At 45.6% G+C, this 13,234-nt stretch overlaps 1 protein-coding gene across 1 annotated transcript in view; it reads left to right on the plus strand.

The window, feature by feature from the left end:
- Positions 1 to 13,234, plus strand: part of ABCA1 (ATP binding cassette subfamily A member 1) — a 138,370-nt gene that overhangs the window by 26,698 nt on the left and 98,438 nt on the right. The window contains exons 3-5 of the mRNA XM_060154710.1: positions 5,057 to 5,150; positions 9,020 to 9,161; positions 10,492 to 10,610. Coding sequence (XP_060010693.1) covers positions 5,057 to 5,150; positions 9,020 to 9,161; positions 10,492 to 10,610 — 355 coding nt within the window. The remainder of the gene's footprint in view (positions 1 to 5,056; positions 5,151 to 9,019; positions 9,162 to 10,491; positions 10,611 to 13,234) is intronic.

Raw genomic sequence — 13,234 nt, forward strand, 5'->3', positions numbered from 1 at the left:
GTCTAGAGATATTGTTTGGCAGTTACAGTCCTGGGCCAGGGGTGGTTGGTACTGTTGGTTCTGGCGGGCGGAGGCCAGGGATGGGGGAAACATTCTTCCATTCACAGGAGGGCTCCTTACAACGCTTATTTGGCCCCAAATGTCAATAGTGCTGTTGAGAGAAACCCTGCTCTAGAAACACTCGCTCGCATTATCCCCATGTTGTTGCTGAGGAATAACGAGGTGGAAAGTCCCCAGAGCAGCTCAGTGTAGCAATTTACTGAAACATCAGAATTTTTGTTTTAATACCCAACCTAAAAGAAGGCTTCTGAGTTTCTAACTTTGGTAAGAAGCATCTTTTGAACACGGTGTTCCTCTCCATCTCCTCTGCCTCGTGGTGGGGGCAGGTGTGGAGGGAAGTGGGTAGGTAGCATCAGACTAAGATTTAGAAGAGTTTTCTAGTTTTCTATAGGAGTGTGTAGCAGTAAAGCATCAGTCTTATTTCCAAGCTATTGGGTTGGCCAAAAAGTTCGTTTGGGTTTTCCATCTGGTATGGAAGACCCAAACGAACTTTTTGGCCAACCCAAATATTTATGAGGGCCTATTCTGAAGGAAAAATGCTAAGCTTAGAGATGGGGGAGAAATCTGATTTTGACAATGAGTGGAGCCAGAATGGCATTCCTGGCAGAAGTCAAATTGGGTTTCTAGAGGGAGGCTATTAGAAAAAGAAGTACCTAGAACAGCCCCCTGAGTTTGGAAGGCAAATTCTATGTTCAATGACAGAAATAATTTTAGAGGTTCAGAGTAAAAGTGCACGGAGAGAATTGTGTGTCACGAGCTCTCTGGTTTGAGTGCTGGCTCTTGGAGACGGTCTCTTCATTCATTCATACATGTTAGTATCTCAGCTCAGCATGGCTTATAAAGATCAAGATCTAGATACTCTGGTAATGGGGCAGGGGGTAAGGAGACTGGGTGCATAGTGGCTAAGAACACACCCTTGAGTTGGACTGGCTTTGAATTCTGGCTCTGCCGTTTACCAGGCTTGTATCTTTGGGCAATTTATTTACTCTTTCAGCCTCAGTTCCCTCATCTGTGAACTGGGTATTATAATAGTGCTAATGGGGTTATTTGAAGATTAAATGAGTTCATCTATGTTAAGCACTTAGAACACTGATACATGGTAAGACCTATTTAAGTGTTAGCTGTCATTATGGTTGTCAGTCTTTTCCTTACCTCTTTCCCTAATCTGCTTACACCCACTGGCTTCAGTTGCTAAAAATGAGTTGCAAGATTTTCTTCGTACTCTTTGCTATCAGTGCCATGGGAAAGATCCATTCATTTTTTTTTTTCAATCAATCAGCGTATTTTGAGCATCTGCTCCCCTATTGGATCCTAGATGTGGGGCTACAGAGATGTCCAGGAACATAAACTTTGATTTATTGGGTCAGATCAGTGCCCAGGAGGGCTGGTGAGTGCCAGACTCCTCTTAAGTGGCCATCTTGTAAGGTATATATCTCAAACACGGCTCTGTGAGAGGCAGGATGATGGGTGCAAAAGCACGTCGGGGTCAGCAGATCTGGGTTCAAACGCTGGCGCACTCTTTTACCAGGCTATGTATGGCTCATAACCTGCCCCAATCTTACTTTCTTCACTATCTAACCATACCAGCTACCTCACAAAGTTCTTGTGAAAATATTAGAGATGAGTTATATAAATCCCTGGTACACAGTAGGTGCTCAGGATTGGCTGTAACTATCATAAGCTTTTGGGCCATGAGCTCATTTTACCTCTGTGGAACCTGTTGGTATTTTTTGACTGTGCCACCTAGTGGGGTCATTTCCTACCTGGGCCACATGAGTTGGACAAAACTAGCTGCTAATCTCAACCCTGCCACTGACTTTCTCTGTGACTTACCCTTCCTTGAGCTTTAGCCTTGCCGCATATAAAATACAGACAATAATGGTTCCTACATCTCAGGGTTGTTTGCAGGCTTAAATGAAATAATCCATATATAATGTGCCTGCTACACACTTGACTCTAAAAAAGTAAATGGTAGCTACTGTTTATCGCAAAAGTATACATAGTAGCTTCAGAGCTTCAAGGTTGATGGCTACCTTACTCATACTCTTCAGTTAATTTTGGTTTTGTTGGGTTTTTTTTTTTTTACTTCATTATTCTTTTCTGAATTTATTCACAGTTAAACTGTTTTTTGGAAGTTTTACTCCCGTCTGTTAATATTTGTGAGTGATTTTATTTAGCTGTAAGCTTGGAATGCATACAATTTTGTGTTCCACTTTTTTCACTTAATATTATATGGTTAATAGTGTCTGTGTTTCATAAACCTTGCTGTAGTGACTGCATAATGTATTGTTGAGTAGATGTGACATATTTAATCATTTCTCTATTGCTGTGCAATTAAGTTGTTTCCAATATTTTGCAATTATAGTGTTTGAGTGAATGAGTAACAGTGTATATAGCTTTTTGATATTTTAAACTTAGTTCTGTGGGATGAATTTCTAGGAATATTGTTTGGTCAAGGGGAATAAACATATCTTTTGAATACATATGGCCAAGTTGCTTTCCCAAAGGGCTCAACTGACTTACATTTCCATCTTTATTATTTTGTAAACTTCAGTTCATTCTCTCACTCAACACACATCCTTAAAGCCCTTATCGTGCGGCAGGCTCAGTGAGAAGAAAGGGACACTGGAGGAGGAGCCCCTGCTATGCCCAGTGCTGGTAGAGGCTCAGGATACTTGGGGAGCCCAAGGAGGGACTTGCAGCTCAGCTGGTAGAGGAGGCTGAATGTCATTTGAAAGCTTGGAGATTTCACTGTGTGTTGCCTCTTGGGGATTATTTACAGAAATATTTAGCAAGACCAGCCCCATCTTTGGTCTCGGAGACCCCATTGACAGCATGCTTTCTTCCAAAGGACCCATTTGTCTTTTTTTTTCCTGGTGTGCTATCTAGAGCAAACTGTTCTTCATAGTTATGTGGTAACAGTGGTTTTTTGTTTGTTTGTTTGTTCTACTAGAGAAGTAATACATGCTCATTATGGAAAATTTAGAAAACACAGAAAGATGTTTAAAAAAATCACCCATGTTCTTATCATCCAAGGACATCCACTGTCCCCATCCATGTATTTCCTTCTAAAAAGAAGATTTAAAAAAGAGTTTAATGTGGAACCATATCAAAGTTCTTTGGAATGTAAAATACCAGAAATCCAACGACAAATAATAAACAAAAGCTAAAACCAATCTGAAGCAGAAAGGTTAAATTAATTATGATCTATTCACAGCGTGGAGTATCAAGTGGCCATTAAAATCCATATTTTAAGAGAGTATTTTGTCATGGAAAACACTCCCAGTATGATGTTCAATGAAAAAGCAAAATACAAAATTATATATGCTGTATAATCTCAATTTTGTAGAGAAAAATCTATTATTTATGTATGAATAGGAAAAAAAGACAAAAAATATTAATGGAGAACCATTGTTAGCTTAATTTACTAGGGATTATCTCCAGGAAGTAGGATTAATGGTGATTTATGTTTATTTTTTTCTACTTTTCTGTATATATATTTTTAATTTCAAAATTTCCACAATAAAAATATATGGACTTGGGGATCAAAAAAAATTCTGTTTAAATAAAAGGAGGGATTTCATATCAGTGTTCTCTTGGCTCTGAAGCCAACAGTTGTAGCTACTCTCAACCACAAGGGCCCGTGACTATTCTGGGCTCTTTGGTCTTCATCCTAATTAGAACATCTGAGTCCAGAACTGAAAGGAATGAAAGAGGTGAGGCTTCAGGCCGTGGAACTAGTTGTCCAAACACCACAGGTTCAGTTAGATTATGTCTCATGATTTCCATCCTGTTCCTGTGCTTATTTATCCCCTGATAACTCACTGAGGCAGGTTTTTCCTTTAGAGAAACCCCATTGCTTTAACTGGTGGATCACAGTTACATATGTTTAATGATCTTCTAACCCACTGGAGAAGGTGGTGACCAGATCTTGATGGATGGGGAAGGACTTTGCACTCTTCCCAGATCTTTCCAGTCCTGGGGGCACACAGGTCACTATGGAACTGCATGTGAATTTCCATTGTCCTTTGGAGCCCTATTCTCAGCCCTGCAGGGGGCAACTCTGTGTGTTCCTTTAGAGGCAAGGTGCTGTGTATTTAGCACAGCAGGTTGCCCTGGCCCTCTTCTTTTCACAAATGGTCATAACGTACCTGACACTATGCTAAGGCTGGAGATGCAAAGATGACTTGATCCAGTGCTCGCCTTCAGGGTACTCATATTGTAGTGAGGAAGCCAGTGATAAAAACATGATTTCAGGGGCTCAGGGAAACTGTTATGGGAGGAGGATGCATGGGTTACTCTGGGAGCACAGCCGAAGGGCTTCCAGCTCAGCCTGAGATTTTAGTAAAGGAAATTGTGCCTGGTGGAATCTTGAAGGATGAGTGGAAGTGAGCCAGATGAAGCAGGGTGGGAAGCATCTTCCCTTTCGTAGGGAAAACACAGAGGTATGGAATAGTAAGTTATAAGGTGAGAACTGCAAACAATTCAGTATTATCAAAGCTTAGAGAGTGGTAAGAGAGGCTGGAGAAGTTGATCAATTGTTTATTTATTTGTTTATTTATTTTTATGGCTGCGTTGGGTCTTTGTTGCTGGGCGCGGGCTTTCTCCAGTTGTGGCGAGCGGGGGCTGCTGTTCGTTGCGGTGCACGGGCTTCTCATTGCGGTGGCTTCTCTTGTTGTGGAGCACGGGCTCCAGGTGCACGGGCTTCAGTAGTTGTGGGCTTCAGTAGTTGTGGCTCATGGGCTCTAGAGCACAGGCTCAGTAGTTGTGGTGCATGGGCTTAGTTGCTCTGTGGCATGTGGGATCTTCCCGGACCAGGGCTCGAACCCATGACCCCTGCATTGGCAGGTGGGTTCTTAACCACTGTGCCACCAGGGAAGCTCTGATCAATTGTTTAATTAACTTTTTTTGTGGATTTCCCAAAGCTCAATAGCATTAGGCTTCCATGTTGTTTTGTTTGTTTAATTCACAGTGCTCTGTTTTATTTCCCACTCAGTGTCAGCTGTTGCTGGAAGTGGCCTGGCCTCTGTTTATCTTCCTGATCCTGATCTCCGTGCGGCTGAGCTACCCACCCTATGAACAACATGAATGTGAGTATATGAGCATCCCACCTGAGACTTACTGCTGGCAAGTGGAATCCAGGCAATGGGCATGGGCTAAATGTGACCTCTCCCAAGATGCTATCTTTAGGAAACAGTGCAAATGGCTTGGAACAGAAAAGCTAGGCTTCCGATTGTTTGATAAGGCATGAGCTCAGGAAACCATTTTCAGTCCTAGTAGATGGTGATAATAGTAATTATAATAATAGCCAACATCTGTTTCATGCATTTTCAATCATGAAAGTAAAATAACCTTACTGATAGCTCAGAAAGGGGTAATTAAAAAAGCCCGCCTGCGTGTCTGGAGCCTGTGCTCCGCAACAAGAGAGGCTGCGATAGTGAGAGGCCCACGCACCATGATGAAGAGTGGAGTGGCCCCCGCTCGCCGCAACTAGAGAAAGCCCTCGCACAGAAACGAAGACCCAACACAGCCAAAAATAAATAATAAAAAAAAAAGCCCCCTAAGGCAATACCTTAATACCACTATCATCTGGTACCTGCCGGGCTTTTTCATATGCATTATGTCTTTATCACACAGTTGCAAATCGTGGAACATTACAATTTTAAGTAGCATTTGTGTAGACCATCTCAGATTGACTAATATTATTTCATTTGATTCTTATAACAACCTTGTATAATGGACTTTATAATTGCTATCATTTGCTTTAATTTCTTGATAAGTAAATTGGGGCTCAGAGAAGTGCAGGGAATTGCCCGAGGTCACATATGTATCAAGTGACAGTGATGAAATAAAGCTCAGGTCATCTGACTCCCAATCATGTGTTTGGATGACGGCCTTTTCAGTGAGCATAGAGAATACAGTAGTGGCTGAGAACACAAGCTCTAGGTGTCAGGTTACCTAGGTTTGAATCCCGGCTTCAACACAGGTATGTCACCTTGGGGCAAATGGCTTGGCTTCTCTGTACCTGGGTTTCCTCATCTCTATAAAAAGGGAATAATAAGACCTACCCCATATGGTTGTTGTGTTATCCCACAGTCACGGTCTTTCTCTCCTGGCTGGGCTTGCTGGATGGATTAATACTGCAAAAGTGTCCCGGTCTAAAAGATCAGCATTTGTGGGGGAAGTTTGGCTGGGACCTCTTTTCCACGGCTCCAGTGACTTTTCCTGTCATTAACCAGCTCTACCCACATCCCACCAGCCCTATAGGTGTGTAGGATACAGTTCTTCAGGGAAGAGGTAGGGCCGGGGTCACCTTTGAAAGGTGTTCTCGGTCTGGTTCCGTGTCTCTCAGGGCACGTAGTGACAGTTATTTACCTGCTAATTTGCTAGTACACATTATACATATTCAAGTTTTAAAAAACCCCGTGAAACCTCAAAACATTCTACCAGATGTGATTTTCTGATTTCACCAAAAAGAAAAAGAGCTTACAATGAAATAATACACACTCAGTTTGTGGGCCTGGAAGGTAACACTGCTTTCTTGTTTGGAACCTCAAAGATCGATGAACAAGTGTGTGTTGGATTTTGTATAAGCATTACCCTAAGCCCCACTGAAGTATACATTTTAGGGAAAACTCAGCTTTTTCATCTGATAAGCTATTCTTTCTCAGGAATTATCACAAGCAGACGAGACAGTGTAAGGGAAATAGTGCAGGCCTTGGTATCAGACAGACGGGTTTGTTTCGATCCTGGCTCTGCCACTTGCTGAGGTTGTGATCTTGTGCAAGTTGTTGAATTTTGACCCAAATCTCTCTGAATCCAGAGCATCAATTCTCAGAAATGTTGTGAAATTCCTATGCCTATGGAAGATAGATAAGACTATCTATGTACTTACTGCAACCTTACTTCCTGTTCTCACCACCTTCTAGGGACCTAGCTGGAAGGGCAGAGAGTTAAGGTGAGGCTTACAGAGGTGTCTTGTCTCTAGGAACAAAGGATTGGTATATAATTCTTCCCCATAAATCTTTCCCAGTTTGACCCAGACCCATCAAGGTCCTAATCACTTCCCTGGGTCATGAGACTCCATTAAGCTACTTGATTGTCATCCTGTGCACCAATGCCAAGTCCTTACCCTGCTTTTATTTGCAAATCAGGTGGGACACGACACATGAGGAAGGGTCTTTGCTTCACTCACCAAGGTTTAGACTGAAGCACGTTGTTGGTGTGCTGGACCAACATCACCCTGCCTTTGGTGCCAGTATTTCCTGGAGGTTAAAGGGGAGAATCCCTTGGTCCTTTGAGTATTTGGTTGGTTTACATAAATCTCCCCTGAATGAGGAGCAGCTGACTTAGGCAAGGGACCTTGTTTGGTTTTCCTTGAACTATTAACAGGGAGATAAGGGGATTACAGAGTAAACGTTCAACAGGCCAGAGTTCCTGCAGAGGGTGGCCACAGGGTCCAGATCTTGGTTCATCCTTGCTTTGGATGTTGCCTCTCTGGTTGGAATGTGGATAGAATAAAAAGATAGAAGGACCCCAATATTGAAATGCAAAGTGTAGCAAGTCCTGGCTGTGGGTGAACTTCTGGGGAGACTCTGTTAGCCCATTTGCATGAAAATAGTAAGCTGAATAAAACTGGGTTTCTGCCTGGGGGAGAGGGGGACTGTGTGATGGAAGGAGTGTTCCTGGCTGGGCGAGAGCTAAGGAAGTACTGTTGTAGGCTGGCCACCACAGCGCCTCAGTACCCCTAACGGGCCCATCCACTGAGCCTTAATCTCTGCCAGGCACTTTGCGGCATGCTTTGCTTGTAAAATCTCACTACAGCTCTGCGAAATCGATTGTACTGTTACCACCATTTTATAGATGAGGGAACTGAGGGTTAAGGGGTCCGTGACTTGGCCAAAGTCACTGCTTAGCAAGTTGCAGAGACTGGATGTGAATCCCAGTTGGTTTGACCCTAAAGCCTGAGAAGCTATACGGCTCTCCACTACTCAGAGCCATGGTTCTTAATGGTTGTTAACTCTTTTGGGGTCACAGATAACCCTGAGAATAGGATGAGCGTGGAGCCTCAGCCTTTCTGTCACAGGAATCCACACGTGCTTGGTCTCAGGTTAAGAGCCCCTGGTTCCAGGGCACATTTATCTTGATCCCCGTAAGCAGCCCCATGGCCTTTGACGCAGCACACCAGCCCCTGTACACGCAGTCCTGCTGTCTGTAAGACGGTCCTCCGTAATGAAGGGAAGGGGACAGAGAGGGGATGGCCTGTTGGATGGGGCTCGGTGCTCTGATGGGAGGAGAAGCAGCAACAGCAGCTAGCATAGCTTCAGAGATGGCATCTGACCCCAAGTCAGCACGTTCATTAGGTGCCTTTGAGGAGCTTGGGAGCTAGTGGAGAAGGTGAACAGAGGTCACAGAGGACAGTACCAGGGGGACTGAGGAAAGCTAGCAGATAAAGGAGGCCACAGGTGGAAGGGAAGGAGCATGACTGGGATCACAGGAATGTGGGTTCTACCCCCGGTCCTGCCCACTGACTCCCTGAGTATTCATCATCCACTTTATCTTGCTGTGGTTTCCTCCTTCAAGTGTGAAGGAATTGGATTAGGTCCGCGCCAGGGCCCCTCTGTGTCTCTGAAAGGCGAGGTGAGTGGTAGAAGATGAAGGAATGAGGAGCCAGTACTTGCTGCCCTCCAGGCACCTTCTGTATATGGTCACTTCCCCAAGGCTGCTGTCATGAATCCCACTCAACAGACTATAGCAAGTAGATTAAGAACCGCTATCTGATGCCACATTTCCAGCTCAGGGTCAGATTAGTCCAGGGTGGCAGGTCTCAGGGATGTGGGGAATGGGACAGACAGCAATGTTTGGTGGAACCAAAAGAGATAAAGGTTCCTATCAAGTCCCAAATCCTTCAAAGATTTAATGTTTCTCCTTCTGTTTTTCTTCTCCTCTATTTCAACAGGCCACTTTCCAAACAAAGCCATGCCCTCTGCAGGAACACTTCCTTGGGTTCAGGGGATTATCTGTAATGCCAATAACCCCTGTTTCCGTTATCCGACTCCTGGTGAGGCTCCCGGGGTTGTTGGAAACTTTAACAAGTCCATGTAAGTACCGGATCAGGTTTTCATTCCGAAACTTGTCAGTTAATACTTTTCCTTTCCCTTCTCAACCTCCGGGGAATTTTGAATGGTTGGGTTTGAGTGAAGCTTCTTTTGTGACGGTTTGGGTGATAAAGTCCAAAGAATGAGACCAGAGAAAGCCGCCACCAGGATTTAAGACTGTGTGACCTCACTTTGGTGCATTTTAGGAGTAACGTTATGTGGATGAAAGTCCTGTGGTTGGGGGGCTTTTCCTCCAAAAACTGGTTGGTAAGTAGAGAAGGGAGATATAGCACATCAGCTTCATCCGTTAATGAGCAAACACTCAGTAAGCAAACACTTATTGTGTGTGGGAAACGGCTGGTCCAGGAGCTGGGGATACAGAGCTGTGCAGAGGGAGGGGCCTGTCCTCAAGGAGCTCACAGCCAAGGCTGGGAGAGTTTGGTCCTCTCTGCTCTCAGATCACCTCTCTGCCTCCATTGCTGCCCTGTCACACTGCATCGGTCTTTCATCTGCAAGTTTTTCTCAGCCCTGGGTGTGAGCTCCCTGAGGGCCAGGATACTGCTTTCTTCACTTTTGTATTCCTGGCTCCTGGCTTCAACAACAGACATTAGGGCTGAGTAAGTGTTTCCCAAATAAGCCGTTGAAGATTCTTGGAAGGCACAGAACCATGGCATGAGTTAGAAAGGACTAAGAACTGCAGGAGATGTAGCAGGACAGTTTAGAGGAAGCTGCCGCCAGGCAGTCAGGGCCACGTTATAATGTTCATGGACCTTAGGCTTTGTGGCTTTCATGAACCCCTTCTTCCTTGCAACAATATTAAAAATTTTATTTTATAACTGTGTTGGTATAAAGATGAGTATAATCCAGGCTGGATTCATTATCATATGCATTCATTCTGAATTTCTGAATTTTTTTTTTGCTGATTTTAAAAGAAATTTAAACATTTTGTGGACCCATAAGAGTATCCTGGGCCCTAGGCACTGTGTCTGCTGTGTCTTTTGGATAAGTCGGTCCTGGGGACCTGTGTGCATGTGTGTGTGTGTGAGAGAGAGAGAGCTTCCTGGAGAGGCGGCAACATGGGCTGGCCCTTGATGGCTGGTAAGCTTTGGTTGTATGGACACATGAGGACGAGCATTTGGGGCAGGGTTGCTGGTTGGGTGGCTGTGAGCATAGGGTCTCAGTGAAGTTGGAGGAGGGGGCAGCAGGAGTGGGTCAGGGTTGGCCCACGGAGGACCCTGCAGCCAGGCTGCGTCTTCCTGGCAGGTACTTTGTTCAAGCTGGAGAGACAGCTGGCCTAACCAGGGCTTTTCTACTTTTCTTGCACCGCCTGCAGTGTGTCTCGCCTGTTCTCAGATGCTCGGCGACTTCTTTTGTACAGCCACAGAGACACCAGCATGAAGAACATACGCCAAGTTCTAAGGACATTATACCAGATCGAGCGTTCCAGCTCAGGTAAGCAAAAGCCTTCTGTGGATTGGTTCGTAATTGGAAGTTAACCTGCACCAGGGAGAGACAGCAGCCCAGGCGGCCTGGCGCTTGTTCCTTTTAGCTCTTCCCTACGGGGTTTTCCTCCTCAGTGGCTGGGCTGTAAGGCCTCTCTGCAGGATGTATTTGAGAAGAAACTAGGGACTCAGTGAGTGTGCTGGCCTCTTCTGGGGACACAGAAGAAAACCTCCCAGAGAGGAATGGCACCAGCCCGGCGTTAGGACTGTTAGGGGGGCGGCAGGTTGCTGCCAACCTCATTTTTTTGGAGTTGGCCATATGGTTGCCATGAATAAGAAGATTTACAGACGGGATACTTCCGTGCATATAAGAGCAGTTAAAGTTGCAACTTGATTTGGAGAAGTGAAAGTTAAGCATTCATTTCTAAAAGGAAAGTGCAATTCATCTTCCCCCAGGTCATTTGATTTAGTCTGGTGGGTACTTGAACTCTGAGCTTTAAAAAGTGACACCTTTATCTCCTATCCGGGGTGTGCCCCGGGCAGTTTACTGCATGCCATCTAGGAAGCGGCTGAGAGCAGGCAGCTTGCTGGCTGAGGGACTGGTTGCAGAAGTCACCACGGAGCAGCCTCCCGGGCCGTGGCCTACCACGGGGGGCAGGGGGCGGTGGGAGCAGACCCCTGGGTGCAGGCCGTGATGACCTGCGTGGTCTGTAGAGACTTTAAAAGCAGTAACGAAGCTGACTGAGAGTCAGTCTGCTTTTTATCGTCTCCATGCACCGGCGGTTCTAAACAGCATGAGTGATAAATTGCAGCCGTCAGGAGCTAGCTGCTGCCACTGCTCCAGGAAAGTACTTTCTTCCTCGGTTTGGTGTTTGGGAGGAATGGGAGGAATGGGGTGGGCCAGCATTTGCTGAGAGACCTCCCAAGAGGACTCGCCATCCTCTTGGCGAAAGAAGAAATGGTGTAAAGTGCTGGAGTTTAAACCAGGCTTGGATTGGAGCTTTCTCTTGGGAAGCCAGACTGTGCTTTCCCTGGGCAGGAAAAGAGGCAGTGAGCAGGGTGGGATCTACCAACAAAGGGAGGCCAAGCAGTGTGGGGTGGTGCGGGGGAGGTGTCATTTCACATCAGAGACAGGTGTGACTGTGCTTGGGCTCCTGGGTCAGCTTCGAGGAGCTCCCAGCTGGACCACTCCTGGATGCACAGTCAGGCCGGATGCTGTTTTCTTGCCCTATAGGCCCCCATCCTGCACACCTGTCTGTCTCAGCACAGGACACAGAGGGGTAGCAATCACCAATCAAAGCATTAGTCCTTCCTTATCCGCTGGGGGCCCCCTGCCTGGTGGACCAGAGACAGAGTCACGGTTATCTCTTCCACTGCAGAGACAGTGTGACGAAGAGAAAAGAGTGCTACGATGTATTACTTTGTAGCTTGGTGACTTTGTGAATAAGTCCTTTAGACCCCTTTGGGGCCACTCTTCTCATCTGTAAAATGGAGACAATAGGAGAACCTAGCTCATAGGATTGTTCTGAGGAGTAAGGGAGATGAACCATTTAACTGCTGAAAGACCACATCTGGCACGTAGGAGGCACTTAGTGAATATGAGCTATGACTATTTTGGAGTGGTGCCATCTCGGCCAAGCCATTTAACCTCTCTGAGCCTTAATTTCTTCAGCTGTAAATAATAAGTAACCTGCAGTGTGAAATGTAAACCCTAACACAGTTTCTGGCACATAGTAGGTGTTCAATAAATGGGAGCCAATATTACTCCTGTGTGTCAGTGATGCATTTCTGAGAACCTGGCCTTGCTCTTCTGCCTCTGCACTGCACGGCCAGAGAAACAGACTATGGATGGGGGCGGGTGTTGTTTCAGATCTCAGTGGGTGCTTCCTTAGACGCAGAGCCACTAGAGACATGAGTCAGGGTAGAGAAGAGAAACCAAACCTGCATTCAAACAACTTTCTCTGCACAGCTCTGAAGAGAGATCTCTGAGTATGATTGTCTCCCATCAAGGCTTATCTCTCCATTCACCCAGTATGGTCTCTTATCTGCCCTGCAGCTACTTCTTAAGTGCTTCCACCTTTCTTTGCCTGTCTTGCAGCACTGAGCCAGGCCTCAGTCCAGAGGGAAGTGCAGCAGAAATGGTGCTTCTTCCGAGGTGAAATCAGTAACTTTTTGCTGAATTTGAATAGCACTCTAGATTTCAGAGAGCATCTGAGGCTGGGGTATGTTGGTGTAGATCCTGACTTGGAGACCTCTGTTTCTCTGCCCTGACACCCCTACTTACAGCATGATGGGCTCAGCTCTCTTGCACTGTCACTCTGTGGATGGGAAGGTTCCTTGGTTCAGAGTCCTGCCCTCATCAACCTTCTCTACCTAGCTGAGGAGGGAGCCTGCCTCTCCCACGGCAGCTCATTTCAGGTATTGGCAGGATACCCAATATTAGAATACTGGTATTCTAATTATCAGAATCTATTCACTGGTCTGCTTATCTCCCAGAGAAAGAGGCTAATCTATTTCTCTTGAAGTGTTAAAAGACAGCTCTTTTTCTTCCCCCTCTCTCTTCCTGAAATCTTTTGTTTTTTCTAGGCTAAATTGGCCTCCATTCCTCTTCTGGAATGTCACCTCCCCCCACCC

The sequence above is a fragment of the Lagenorhynchus albirostris genome, chromosome 7 (genome assembly GCF_949774975.1).
Source record: "Lagenorhynchus albirostris chromosome 7, mLagAlb1.1, whole genome shotgun sequence".
Classification (NCBI taxonomy): domain Eukaryota; kingdom Metazoa; phylum Chordata; class Mammalia; order Artiodactyla; family Delphinidae; genus Lagenorhynchus; species Lagenorhynchus albirostris.